Genomic DNA, 15,523 nt, shown 5'->3' with positions numbered 1-15,523 from the left:
CTGACTCCTACTCGTTCACTGACTTTCAATCGCTGCTCAGCTCTATGTCTGAAGCCAACCTGCTTAAGGAGAAAATGCGAAATGTCATAACAAGTCTTACTACTACTGATGAAACGATGATCAACGGATCCTACGTCGCAGACACGTTCGCGCACGCCGCAAAACAAACACTACTGCTTGCATTGTCACAGATTACGAATCCATTCCTCTCAGCCCTTATCTTCATCCTCCAGCTACTTGCCATGAGGTGGGCCTTCTGTCATACCATCGGGTTTATCCGATCATCTCCGCAGCATTTGCGGTATGCCAGATCTCTTGTATCCCGGATTCGCGCTGGACGCAGCCATCGAGATGCACCTCCACAACAAACTCATCCGTTGCCCTTGCTTCGACGTTCTCGTAACCAACCGTCCTCTTCTCGATCTTCCGATGACGCGCCGCCCGCTGCGTCGTCCCGTGATGAGTTCGCGGACACAAACACACTTTAAGTTGCATTACCTGTATCAACGCGTTTTTTTTCGGGGCCCCGAATGTCGTATGCATGTAACCTTTTGCCATTTCCCCTTTGTCGTTGTCGACCGACAAATTTCTTGTGTATATCTTGCGTATCGCATGCCAACTAATTACTAACATTTTCCTTAATAACGTCGCCTTGTCTTGCAAGTGTATCTTTACCATTTTTGTCGGATAGCATGCCCTCCTTCCTACGCATGACCTGAGTTGTTCAAATAATTACGCTCAACCCTCTAGTTTCTATACAGATTTTGCCGTCATTACCACTGCTGACAAACAAATTCCAACATGTCGAAGTTTCCGGAACCAATACCTGACGTACTAATGGACAGTACAACGTCGGATGCGCCGGTTTCTCCTTGGCCGGCGCGTGCGTTTTTCAACCTCGCAATGCCAGACCCACCGATTCCTGATTCACCAGACTCACCGGATGAACAGCAGGCTTCCGCTCCACAACCGTCGAACAGCAGACCGGGAGAACAAGGCTCGGATTACCCCCTGCCCGGGCGGCGGGAGATGGCGTTTTTGAAACAAACAGTACTTCATCCGATTTACAAATATTATGAGATATTGGCACCAGACACTTCACAATTAACCGACATTACAGCAAAGGTCCTAGCATTTTCATCACCACCAACCACTTCGGCAGAGGACCTGGAGATATGGTTCCAGCGACTGGAAGCAATGTTCGACCTCGTTCCACAGATTAGTTGTGAGACCAAAATCTTCACAATGATAGGAGCCACAGCTGCTGTCCAGGCAACCGACTTGCTGCGGTTTTTCCTCCACCTGAGAAACACAACGCCACTTGGACCCCAGGCTTACGAACAGTTCAAAAGTTTTCTGAAACACCGATTGATGTGTGAGACACCCACCAACTGGTAGCAGGTGGTTGCAAATCGGCAAACTGCAAAACTGTAATTACGCTGTTACCTGTACATAATCATTGTGTTAGTTTTGTGCTACCCACGTAACCAGGATGTTATTTTTAATTGCCAATTTTTTGCCTTCCGTAGCGGGGGAGGAATGTGGTGGCTTGGGGCCACACCCAGTGCCATTATATCAATTGTGGAAACATATACGCCAGTTAAACATTGTTCATTGATAAACCAACAGCTAGCTTTTAATATTTGCAATGCAGATGCAATTCGTCTGCAATCGCATCATTTACAAACTGCAATCATTATGCAACATTGGAAACTTGCACTAAATAACTTTATGTGAAAGCGCCGTTTAGTACGTTACCAGGTGATTTCATAGCATCCGAGTTGCAACTGTAAATAATTCCCATTTACCAACGCTTTGTGCTTATCGTTTGCGCGTTGAAATGTTCGTGTATTTTGGTGTTGAATATTTCCGTTCACAAGCGCTCTACGCTGTTATAAGCTTAAACTTTTGTGCATGTAAGCGCTCAGTCAGAGATATTGAATCGTACGAACGTACTACGTCAGTCGTGTTAAAATGTAATTTGTTGGACTTGTGCTAAACGATGAATGTTAAGTTGTAAACGTATCATAATCAGAACCTTTACAGTTCCTACAATAAAGGATTGTTTTCTAATAAACTGTTTCTATTTGAATAAGCTTTCGGTTAATAACAGTAGTAACACGTTAAGGTTAGAGATTTCTAACCGCACGCAACCACGGAGTCAGATCATTAATTCGGCAGGTAAATTAAGACCGAATAGCAAGTTAAATCAAGCAGCGACCTCCGCAACCCTAAGGCTGTAATCGTTCTTTTTGAGCTCCTTTTGCCTATTTTACTTTCGACTTCTTTGCTTATGCTATCACTTGCTATCTCTTTCAGCCAGCATAACCTTCATGAAGTCCTTTTCCCGTAACCATATGCTATACGCAACCGGAGTGGGCCACACGTTAAACGTCTCCTTTGTAACCACCAACAATCAGATATCACAAACAAGAACGTAACATTCTAATTGTACTACAAGAATTTGAAAAGCACTTCTCAAAGCCATCTAGGCCTACTGATTGAAATCCGGCAATTATTTACGTTTTTAGGAATTAAATATTAAAATGAGGCGACTAACCAAACACAGTAGCCTACAAACTTCTCAATAATATGCACAACTTGTAATTTGGTATATCACTGCAAATGCTACAGTTTATCAGTTGTACACTTGTTTCTTTACATGTTAAACTTTTCTAATCGTTTAGAGAAGCTTTACCTCTTTATTCTGCAGCGGTCTGGGTGGTATTTTTTAATACCAATGCATTATTTCTTGCAAATGTGTTTTCTAGTTTTTCATTGAAGTTCATGAAATTAGTTTTTGATAAATATTTCAACAGCCGATTGATAATTGGAAGCTTGATAACTTCGTATAAACACTCCTTTTAGTACGTTCTGTGATAAATAAGGGCTCGTTGTTGCATTACTTATGTGAAGTATTACACTACAAACACCTTTTTCACGAACACAAGCTTCACTGGCGGCTGTTGTTACAATATCAGCGAGGTACAATTGATGATCTGATTGATATAATAATTTGTTTTGCTTCTGCTACGATGGTATGAGTTCCCATTCCTCAAACGGCGTGACTATTGCTGTTTGAAGCTTAAATTCTATCTATGCATATTATTAAATGATAAAATTCCAATTTTTATTTATTTATTCTCAGGTGCAAAAGCTTACACTTTTGGGCAAAGCTTACTGCATGTTACATTTTGCAGTAGTAACCAGGGCTTTGGAGCCGGAGCCCCGGAGCCGTGCATTTTCACCGGAGCTGGAGCTGGAGCTCTTCGTGAAATTCAAATGGAGCCGGAGCAGGAGCTGGAGCCAGTTGTTTGAAGCATAGCTCCGGCTCCGATGTATTTCATAAGATGCTATGCTACTAGTCTAGTATTATTGGCTGAATTCACATAATTTAAGAGCAACCCTTCACAAAATTAAGAATTACTGGGGATTTGACAGCAGAGCAGTCACATGTTCATATCTGCAACCGATGGTACTGACTACTGACTGACCGATTGAGATAGATATTTCAAATTGAGCCTTCATCCTTAAACCTCAGTTTGTGACGTAATGGAGCCGGAGCTGGAGCCGGAGCAGTGGTATCAATGAGCTCCGGAGCTGGAGCTAATTTATGATAAAAGAGAGCTCCGGAGCTGGAGCCGGAGCAATTTAAAATTTACGCCTGCTCCGAAGCCCTGGTAGTAACAAGTGAAAGTGGGGGAAAAGAAAGATTGCAAACATTAAATCAGTATACAACTATATATAGCAGTTACACCGGCTCAAGGTTGTGTAATTTATCTGAAAGTCATTAACAAGAATTTCAGTTTGATCAGCAATTGTGTCACAAGACCCGAAAATCTTAGTTCAGCATTCATAAAACAACCCATGGTTCGTGACGTAGCCGTCACAGCTCACAGGTTGTTTTCCAACATCTATGCTGATAAGTCTTTATTGGAAATGCCCGCTTCTTAACCTTAACTCTGATGATATTTGTCTATGTGTCAATGTGTAAGCTTTAGCTACATATATATCAAAACATTGTTTCGCTCGATGCACCCGCCACGACTTGCTGCGGTGTTTATTCTTAATGAAGCATTTTTTGGTGTTTCACGCCTCCTTAATGAATCTCGTTTGGACAGAATGCACTAGCTAATTGACAAGTTGTTTTTTCTTGGCTATTCTTTTGTTTCGAAGTGCACAGGTTGTATTTACGTTGTTTCAAAGTTCCTAACCTAGTCTTCGTTTGCACCGTTGTTTCTAAGTTGTTAAACCCTTTTAATGTTTAAAGAACCTTTATTTCTTTAGTTAAGATCAGTTGAGTAGAAAGATACAAGCGTTTCTTCCTTTGATAGAATTTTTTTTATAACCAATTTGGAGTTATTGCCGGTGACGATATATCTTCTTTTATTGATATTAAAATGCGTGAAACCAATGAAGTGAAACCAATCATATGTTTCAACTGTATTTAAGTGCTTAACTGCAATAAAAAAATTTGAGTTGACAAACATGAGAGGCTTGCAGAGATGAAACGCTAGAATACAACTGATATTTTGTAAAAAGGATTAAGTCTTTTTGTTTTCATTCGCTTCATGTCCACTTGTATCATTTTCTAAATACTGAGTCTCCGGTTCTTGAGCTTGGACAGCCATTGTTGCGATTATTCTGCTTTGCTCCTTTAGGTCAGTTTCGATCTGTTGTTGTTTTTCAGTTTCCTTATATTCAACCTTAGACAATGAAATGAAAGTATTAAATTAATTGGACTTGTCCAATTCTTAATTTAATTTTAAAATAATTTAATGTAATTATTAATTAAGTTCATTTAATTTAACAAAAGTAAACTTTGCTTTCTTTTTGACTTTTGCAAAGCTAGCCATTGGCCAACTATTGTTTATCTTTTGTATTGTTGGAATCACAACCCAAAATAAAACATAAACATTTTTAGGTATATTATATAGTTTGACCTTGGACTAGAGAAAAGTTTTTACACAGTTAAACATGTCAATCATTTTTATGTATTAAAAGCTTGATGTCAACGCTTTTTGTGTGAATCTCCTGAGAAATGCTTTCTTTGGTTTTTAATTGTTTGATTTTTCTGGAGATTAACTACAACCGCAGTTGTTACATAACGCTTTGCAAAGCCCAGTAATACTGTTCGCAATTACACCCGTAAGAAAATAGAGACAAACACCAGTAAAAAACTACATCAATTTTATTTATTAAGCTTTATTCGATACACGCTACTTGCTATCATTCCTTCTGTCTCTTAAGTATTAAACAAGTGAAATAAACCTACAAGGACATATAGGGCTTCTTTACAGGGATAGATTCGCAAACTGGAACAACCAAGGAATTTAGATGTATTGTGCGAGTAACCCAAATCAAAACCAAATTTGCATTAAAAAAGTTTACTATTATTAAAATGATCATTTCAGCAAAAAACGTAAATATGTATATATGTGGAAAGTATGTGGTATAATAATATGTGGCAAAACGGTATATAAGTGGAAAATAGCCTTTTAGCAATTGATCAACAAACCTTGCTTTGCTCCATAGCATTAGCTGTGTTGATGGCACAACACACATCATTTCCATCTGCATTGCTTTCAAAAACATAACACATAAGGTCATTGCCACCGGACCCGATAAAGCCAAGCAAATGACAGTTGTCGGCATGTGTTTTAGTACATAGGACACAGCTTATTGGAAATGTTACTTTTGTCATCTACAAGAGAATACAGAAACAAAATGAAATTTCATAATACAACTTTTTTATGATGGAATTCATTAAGCACAAAAAACCAAATCTACGAGTGAATCAATTACAGATCAGGTACTCTCGAAATTATTCAAAAAATTATTCAATGCATCATAACACGGAATTCACAGTTGTATACCGATATGCATATGAATCAGTCATGGTGCTTAATTTGTGCAATGAAGCTCAGAATAAATAAACTTAAGTGTCTTGAGGTCTTGTTGTTACAAATATTTGCCAAAAAAGTTTTGTTCAAGTCAAATACAATTGTGACAAACGTTTACCATGAACTCTGTAGCTAATTGTAATTGGATTAAAATACCTTCATACTTCAAAATTCAAACTTAAATCGAATTTCAAAATTTTATGGATTTTTAAAAGTTTTGATTGAGTTCCAAAGGAAAACGTAAATTGAATTAATTTGTTACCATATCATCAGAAATAACATGATAATTGCAGAAATACAAACATTGAGTGAATAAATTTGTTACAAGCAGGGATGGCGCCATGATGGAAGGGAGGTACTGGTAGTTGCCCAAAACTTCTTCAGATGATCTTTCCTCGGCAATGTATCTTTACAATTCATTAGCAATTACATCAGTAATGATTTATGAATAAAGCCAGGAGAAGGATGTATTTTCAAAAGAAATATACCACAGTAAAAGGGTGGCAGTACTGGTAAGTCACCAAACAACAAGTAGGTATGTGGCTGTTCGCACTTTAATGTGTGGAAACTTGTAAAGGTTTTTGTTTTGGTAGGTACCATAAAATTTCTAGACTAGTTCCACTTTTGATAATAGATACTAAAGTACTAAACATATACATGTTTGGTGTTATATATGCAAAATGAAGACCTGAAAACAGCCACAGTTAAACACAGCATATTATTGAAGTCACTCCACAAATCAAAAAGCTGCGGTGGTGGTGGTTTGTCAAAGGTGGTCCTTTGTTTCTTGAACTACAAGCTTTTCCTAGTAACAAGATGGCCGCATAATCCAATCTATACTGCAATCTGATCCGATCCCCTTACAGCATGCGGTGAAGAAAGAACTCCAGAAGATGGAACGTCAGAGTGTTATCACGAAAGTTAGTGGTATCCAAATTCTTCACTAAGCTTGATGAACTCAGGGTTTTGGCAGATACTTCTTGTGGAAGATTTCAAAATACTGACAAAATTTATGACATCCTATGAACGATTTTTGTTTTAACAGACTTCCTTCAGGAATATCTTCTGCTCTGGAGCACTTACAACGGCAAATGACAACTACTTTGGAAGCACTTTGATGATTGACACGAGCATGATGATTGCTTGAGTGAGTTGTGTGAGTGAGTTTTCTAATGTGAGTTTTCTATGTCCACTGAAAATTGATGACAAATATTACTGATGAGCAGACCCCAAAAATTGCGGTCATGTAAAACAAACATGCCATGCAACATGCAACAGGTGTTAACAGCAGATGACATAAATGTTGTTAGTGTTGTTGCATTGAAATGTGTGTTGGTAGGCATAAGAATCTGTGGGATAACGATGTAATGAATTTTTTCTTTCATTCTGCATGTCTAGGAAGTGGACTTCTGTATTAGACTATTCTAATAACTATTGATTACTAAATTGATTACAGTTAAGTCCCTTCAAAAATTGGACAAAAATTATTTATCGTAGCCAGATCATGAATACGTTATCAATGTAATGCAAAAAAGGAGTAGCTTCAGAGGAATATTTTGAATTACGAATTACATAATTTGCAAGTAATCAAAACCGGATCGCGTATACTAAACATGACCAGAATATAATACAGCGCCTATTGTTAAACAAACAAAATAAAACACTACGTGGGACATTCGTAATGGCTTGCTCGATTTCATCGTTAGCAGGGTTTACTACTGGGTAAGGTGCAAGGTCGGAATATGATACCGTATTCTCCCTTCCATTTGGATATTTAACTTGAGCGAAAGAGGAGTGCTTTTGTTTTGCACAAATTGATATAGCAGTATGGTTCCTTGATTCAGTAACCACGTAGGCATTTAGCTTCCCAGAGTTGCTCGTCTTGGAAAAGAAAACATTTTTTCATGAGGAGTTTCGTTAGTGGCCGTATACAACAATGACCTAATTCCATGTAGGGCTTTAGGGATAACACGTTCCCAATGTTCTTCTGATACTTTGTAGGGGGATAAAAGTAGTTTTATGGTTTTCTAAATTGTTCGATTTGCTCTTTCACATTGCGAGTTCCCTTGAGGATGATACAGAGTAGAATAACTCGTTGCAATTACCCGAGCCATGAAGAAATCTTTAAGTTCCCGACTCATGAAGCTGGATCCTCGATCACTATTTATGTATGCCGGAAAACCAAACTAGCAGAAAAGGTTGCAGAGACAATTGATAACTGTGTCTGAAGACATCTTCTTGCAACTAGAATAAGATAAGCAAATAGATAACAACTAAATTCATCAAGAATTACCAATAGATAAGGTCTCGTCCCCTTAACGGGTCTTGTGTAGTCCGTAGTCAAATGTTCCCATGGGTGAGTAGCTTTCACGGGTGTTTAAGACTGTCTTTTAAAAAAGCGAGGTTTAATCTCGGCGCAAACACGACAGGACTTACAAGCGGTTCTTGCTTCCTCGCTGGTGTATGGAAGGTTTCGAACACGGATGAAATGATAGAGTCGAGCATAGCCTAGATGTCCGAGGGAATCATGAAGCGATGACAAGTCTTTCAGGCAATCCACCATGACACAAACTCGTGAAACGGCGTTGGGACAACATTTTCCTTCCCTGGTCTGTGGCGAATTTCATAGTGGAAAGGACTCATTTCTAGACACCACATCAGTATTTTGTTGTTTTTGATTTTTCCTTTGTTGATTTTACTGAACATAAAGGAAACTGATCGTTGGTCTGTTACTAATGTGAAAGTTCTCCCTTTAAGGTAGTGATACCATTACGGACCGCTTCTATGATAGCAGTAGCTTCCTTCTCAATAGAAGGATAATGTCATTCACATTTACTGAGTGTCCGAGACATGAATGCCATTGAGCATCCTCCTTGTGACAAATTGGCTGCAGCAGCATAATCAGACGCATCTCACTCAACCCAAGAAGATCAACAGATCTTCACAGACACTACTAGGACTAGTTCTAACAATTTTTTCTTTTAACCCGGCAAAAGCATTTGATGCCTTAGTGTTCAAAGAAAAATCGATGGCCTTAAAAAGGGGGCCAGCTTTTCTAGAAAAATTCTAGATCCATTTGGAATAGTATGCAAACATGCCACAAATTCTTTTAAGTTCCCGAGGGGATTTCGATGGAAGTTTGTCAAGAGGTCATGATACCAATTAAGGTGGCGTGATAATGTGCGAGGCACATAAGATTTTTTTATGAAAAGTTTCTTAAAAAAAGATAATTTCCTTGTTCTAGAAATTAACTGGAATGTAGTGCACTACTGTCCACCTATGGTTATGGCATATTTCAACACAAAAATACCTGACTAGTCGGATCAACTAGACGTAGTGAAGCATTTGAAATAACCAAGTGAAATTCATTCATTCGGAAGAATTTGTGCAGTGCACGTGCAGCCATCACCTCCCATATTGTATCTAATATTTTGCTGTCCCAATCGTAATCACCACCAACCTGCATTAAAATTAATGAAATGTTAAAAATTGCTACATTTGAGGTTTAGGAAAGTGTAAACTATTAGCATTGAAAATGTTCTCAGACTGATCTAAAATGTCTTTTGCATGTAATACTGTGGCGAATATAAATCCATGGACATTAAAAAATTGTTGTTAATAATTTCAAGGTTGTTGAAATAAACACTTGCAAAATGCGATGATTTTTTGTATTTGCGAACCTTAGCATATGGCAATATAAAACATGGCACATAACTATGATTTTAGCTATTTATTTAAGTTTATTTATGTAAGTTATTTAATACAAAAAAGGTAGGTCTACTAAATTAATACCATCTGTGCACTTTCAATCTAAATTCCACCTTCATCATAACTGTCATTATAAATGAGTGTTTTGTTGTTCACCGGTCTTAATTTGAGCATAACAAACATACAACTCTATACATACCAAAAATAGAAATTTAAAATGTATCAACAAGTAAAGAAAAGATTTGCCACATAATTCCCTTGTACACAAGAAACAGGATATTAGACAATTTATAGCTAACAACAATTATTGTTTTTGAAGTAAAATGATATATGCCTAACAAACAATATGAGGAAGGTGAACCATCCTACAAATATGCTAAACATATAAGAAATGAAAAGTTAATTAATGTTATTACAACAAACAGTATAAAACATTGCAATTATGTCAAGCAATATCTATCAACAAAACCTTCACACAAATACAAATATAGCATTCCTTTTATCTCTACCATGAGAGGTCAAAAATTAACTCAAAGTTAACTCAAATTGAGCCAAAAAAATAGAATTAGAAAAGAGTAGAATTAGAAAACAAAACTCTTATGAAAAAAGTGGTTGCAGAATTGTAGTATTTTTATAAGAGCACTTCTGCCCAAGGATAGTGTTTGTTTTTATTTCAACCACTTAACCCTAGAACTACCACAATTTTTTTCTACGAGAATTACCAAAAGGTCAATCGACCCTTCCGTTTAATATGACTGCATTTTTCGGAAACAACACCATTTTTCTCATATTTCTTTCTTAGAAAGTAATTTGGACAGTGTGACCTTTGCCTATAGTGACGTCACACTGCTTATATCGTTTCGCTTTATAACAATATCATAAATTTTGGACACCACAAACTTTGCGGAAGACAAAAAAAATGTTATTGATAGGATGCAGCAAGAAATTATCTAGTTGATTGCGGTGTTTAGGAAGTTACTTGTAGACTACCAATAATTTTACGGTAGGCCTAGCCAGCGAGTATCTGTAATTTCATAGTTAAGCGTTATGTTCCACAGACATTCTGCAGCTATTTGTCTCAGACACAGGTTTTTGTTTCAGATTTTAGTGCTATTGCTACTGTTAGGACAAAAGCTATAGTGTAATTAGTAGTGCACAGTTATCTACCACGTCTAGGTTTACAGAAGCTAGAAGGTACAATGACCACCCCCATGGGTGGTCATTCTTCCCATTATGGAACTTCTGCTTTAAGCAGTATGTTTCTAATCAATTTTTGTACTTAATGTTGAATAAGATTTGGTTGGAGACTTCAAATTTGTATGCAGTAATACAATATATGCATTTCAGTGTTATGCGATTAAATGATTTCATCTGTATCTGCCTTTTGTAATAATCATAAGTGTGTTTTTAAGGATACAGTTACAGAAAACATCAGAAAGATTTTTTGTATTTGTATACAGTGAGACCTCGTTAATCCGGACCACTTCATTTCGTCCAAAAATGTCGGTTTAGCGGGGTATCCGCATTATCGGAAAGTAAAAAATCAATCAATCTTGCAAATGCAGCACCGTGTACAAAACGCAGTATACACCTTACTCCTATTCTAAGTACCGACTTTATGGCTGGACAGCAACTAAAATAAAATTATATTTTTTGTATGATCCGACCCAGTGTCGAACCCCAGAACCACCGTATTAAAGGCGAATGCTCTCCAAGTGACGAACAATCGGCCGCAAATCGGTTCGACAACCGCTCTTGCATGGCAAAGCATTCCGGCGGGACCAGCAGTCTTGAACTTTCTTTGACCTGTTTCCAATCTTTGCGCAATGCGATATCAAAAGCTGATAGCACGATTGAGTTGCAGTAGTATGTCTTCAATAGATTGCCGCACTCAATCGATGTACTGTACGTATTTTGCGACCGCGGAAGCGTTGTTTGTTACTGTTGATGAACAATTTATTTTTTCGTTTCTAAAATACTGTACAGTATTTCATAGTATGACTAAAAAGCTGTGCGGCTAAAATTTTTTACAAAGCGCATTGCTCTGTACTGTACTGTACTTTTGAATCAATAAAGACCGCAACGTTATTATGCGTAGATAGTTAATCAGCAATTGTTTCGTCAACTAACTACCCAGTGTACATAGTGTATTAGGACAATCGTGAATCATTTTCACTTAACTGTTAATAATCCGGTTTATCGAATTTTATTGCTATTGATTTAGCACATTTGTTCCAAAACTTTTGCGTCGGAGTCGGACAGCGGGGTTTCCGGATTAAAGGGGTAAAATGCATAGGAAGAAATCCGTTCCCGGCAATTTTGTGTCGGATAGCGGGGATTCCGGTTGTTCGGGGTCCGGATTAACGAGGTAATAATTGCAAACTTACATGCTTGCAACCCAAAAATCTCACAACAAATGTGGCTTCAAACATTGAAGTGTCGCCATTGCTTTGCTTGTCATTTTCATCTGCATTTGGAGAGTTTTCATTTCCATCCCTCTAAAAAGTATTAAATGCACTTAATAAATTAGTATGATTACTTAAAAACTATCTTAGTCTCACAGCCAATCTACAATCTTATAATGTGAAAATGTTTGTTTTAGAGATTAGTGTAACAAGCTTTTGATTATGAAGCTAAGTTATGTTCGTTTCCCTTCATAAGATTGGTACAAATGCTTTTTGAAGTTAATGGGTTTTATAAATATATTGATGTTTATCATTTTAGCATTTTCAACCAAGAAACAGGAAAGAGAATCTACTTGTTGTCAAAATAAACAGCAATATAACCACCTTAAGACGATATAACATATTTTGTCGTTTTCCATTACGATTTATTCCTTAGCAATCATCATGATGTTATACAGTAAGCAGTTTAAGCGGGTAAGACACTGATCAAATCAAAAGTTACCAAATAAAGTTGCAGACAAAGTAACTAACACTGGAAAGATAATTTATTAACAATGTAGAACTAACATGTTTCGTGCATGAACATATGCACTTCAGAGTAGGAAATAGATGTAAATTTTATAACCAAAGTTGTTTAAGTATTTATAACTTTTATCAACAAGTGTCCAAAGCAAGGTTGGAGTAATTACACTGATCAAATGATCAAATAAATGATGAAGTAAACATTAACTTGATTGCTTTTATTCGATTTTTAACGAGCAGTTTTGACTATCGTAAGAAATAAATCAAATAATTATGCCAAAACCACGACATAGTCTATTAAACAATTAATCAATTTCTATAAGATTTTGGTCAATTAATTCTACTAAACTGTGTGCTTTCCACAAATAAATGGAGTATTTTTCGTACATCTTCCAGAGTGATCGAATAAAGCGGTATTTTTAATTTCAAAACAACTCATAAAATTGTAACTTTATCTTTGAATATGGCAGGTTTTAAATATTTCACACAAAGAAAACTCTTTGCAGCATATTCAAAATGTTATAGATAAACATCGGTGAATTGCGCCTTCCTGGCAGTTTTGCTGTTTTAATTCATATTTATGCAGAGCATGTTGTTGTACAATTATGTTATTATGATGCATTAATGGAATTATTTGCAACAATAAATAATGCTTAATCGACTCGGCAGTTTGGTGTTGGGAACACTTATTATTGGCCAGTTATGACTGCCAAGTATTCAACGATTACGGATAAAAGTTAACCACTACAGATGACTGCAAACTCGGTTATAATTTGATTTAACTCTAACAGAAAACTGATTAATGACTTATCAATAAATTGATTCTTTTTTACTTCAGTACTTTAAAAAATGAACATTCTTTTGATTATTATACCTTTGGTGGTGAAACAATTCAATAAGCAATTGATTACTAAATGTGAATCCTGAATTTACTTGAATGTAATTTGATTACCAGTAAAGCGCTAATCAATGACAATCGATTAGGATTACCCCGGCCCTAGTCTAAAGCTTGGTGTTGATTATTTCAAGGCCCTCTATGCTGTTGACCTTATCTGACATCACAGTTTCACAAAATAATATTAAAATATTCATAAAATATTAACACCACATTAAATCTACAAAACACCTTTTGTTCGGAGTCTTCAGTAAGATTATGAGATGGCAATTCAAATAATACAGGTTCTTCGGTGTTCAAAATCATGTCTAGGTTTTCATCCAAAGATTGTTCTACTACGTTATTAGCTCCAGAACTAACACATGGTTCATTAGTTTCTTTTTTTCTTGATGTACTATGAGTTTCAAGAGTAATTAAAGATGCAGCTTGCTTCAACCGTCCAAGTACAGATGGAAAAAAAGAATCATGTCCTGTTTCTAAACGGTTTTGAGATGCACTTCCTTTTTTGGATGGAACATTGCTTGATACACCTTTCACTGCAAATAAGAAAATTGTTACATTAAAAATCATCATTGCAATTAAACAAGCAGATAAAAAGAATATATAAACGTTATAATAAACAGAATTTTTTGAATCTGACTAAATTGACAGCTGTGACTAATGCAACTACTGCCTCAAAAAAACTTTCGCTTTCGAAATCGCTTTATGAAGTTATCATAGACCACTTAAATGTTTAATTCTGTGAAAAAACTTTCTATCTTTGTTTTGGAATGGCTTTTTGCTACTAATATTTTGGCCTGTTTCAACCTCCCCTAAAACAGGGCAAAAATCTTATTTGATAGTAAACATGTCATATGCTGTCAACTCAGTTAAAGAGTTTGTGATCAAATCAAGCATACCAGCGAGAAAACCAAGACTGACTACAAAAATAAAATCCAACCTCTTTGGTTTTACATAGCCTACTTGTATAATCAGTGTATCTACCATTAGCTGGCCTGCAAAGCATTGTGGTTTGAAAGAATATGTTTTTGTAAAATATTTCATACAAAGGAATCTATTGCCTTGTATTTATTTACTTGGTCTGTAGCCAAGTTTGTATTTTATTTATGGTATAAAAACTCAATACGCAACATGCACTGTACTCTACTTGTGGAACGTGGTTTGTTCCCTAATGAAATCTAAGAGCTTGCACTTTCTACTTTTAAAATTTTTGATTCAACGAATAGAATATATTATTTTTTTTAATTTGAATCTATGTGGATTGGCAGACAAATAATTTTATTTTGTGGAAACTTTAATTAAACTTATTTGGTGTGCCATGTGCTTGTTCAATCTTTTGCCTCAGGTAGGGTAATTTATTATGTCATGGTGTTAGTGTGGTATGTGTTTATGTGGAGTGTCATGCAAAATAGGATTTTGAGAAAGTGTTCTAGGCCCATTAAGAGCATTCATACTTATCAATACCTATCCGCAAACGGATGTTTTAACAAGCTGGAGCCAAAGTATAGTACCCGTACATTAGAAACATACCATTTTCAGATGCAAGTACTTGCACAGAAGTTTTCTCAACAACCTCATAGTTGGAAATATGTTGTGCTGCTTGGCTGTCCTTTAAAGCTTTCCTTGGGTCATCAGCTAAATATAGACCAGACGATATATTCTTTACTGTTGCAACCCATTCTTCACACTGTTGTTTGCTTTCACCTTGTAAGAAAACTATTTTCTTCTTGTCAGCTGATGTAATCTATAGTGAAATGTTGTTGCAAAAAATAGTAATGATAACCAACAGACAAAAATTAACAAATTTTAACTATCAAAAGATATTAATACGGGACCATCAAATTAACTAAATACAGTACTGATAAAGTAAACCAAACAGCAAACCTATTTAATGGATTCCATGCACTGTTTAAAAAGCTCTGTATATAACGAACTAAAGGGCTCACAAACTGTTGGGTGGTAAATCCCCTCTGCTGACCAATTTTCTACTTCAATTGTATTATTTGAGTCAGAGAACGTTACAAACCTTCAATGTTCAGGTTGTTAGCAATTATACTGCATACACCATCACCCCGTATGTTGGGTTGCAA

General features: G+C 36.3%; 1 protein-coding gene across 1 annotated transcript in view; it reads right to left on the bottom strand.

Moving 5' to 3' along the window:
• Positions 1–4,369: 4,369 nt before the first annotated feature.
• LOC143464527 (DCC-interacting protein 13-alpha-like) overlaps positions 4,370–15,523 on the bottom strand; it is a 51,858-nt gene continuing 40,704 nt past the window's right edge. Inside the window, exons 12-17 of the mRNA XM_076962332.1 lie at positions 14,964–15,177; positions 13,665–13,969; positions 11,999–12,109; positions 9,214–9,363; positions 5,519–5,704; positions 4,370–4,706 (exon numbers count right to left, since the gene is read on the bottom strand). Of these exons, the coding sequence (XP_076818447.1) occupies positions 4,545–4,706; positions 5,519–5,704; positions 9,214–9,363; positions 11,999–12,109; positions 13,665–13,969; positions 14,964–15,177 (1,128 nt within the window). The 3' untranslated portion in view covers positions 4,370–4,544. The remainder of the gene's footprint in view (positions 4,707–5,518; positions 5,705–9,213; positions 9,364–11,998; positions 12,110–13,664; positions 13,970–14,963; positions 15,178–15,523) is intronic.

This window comes from Clavelina lepadiformis, chromosome 7 (genome assembly GCF_947623445.1).
Source record: "Clavelina lepadiformis chromosome 7, kaClaLepa1.1, whole genome shotgun sequence".
In the NCBI taxonomy this organism is placed as follows: Eukaryota; Metazoa; Chordata; class Ascidiacea; order Aplousobranchia; family Clavelinidae; genus Clavelina; species Clavelina lepadiformis.
The sequence above is the reverse complement of the archived record's forward strand: the minus strand, read 5'-3'. Positions and strand labels throughout refer to the sequence as shown.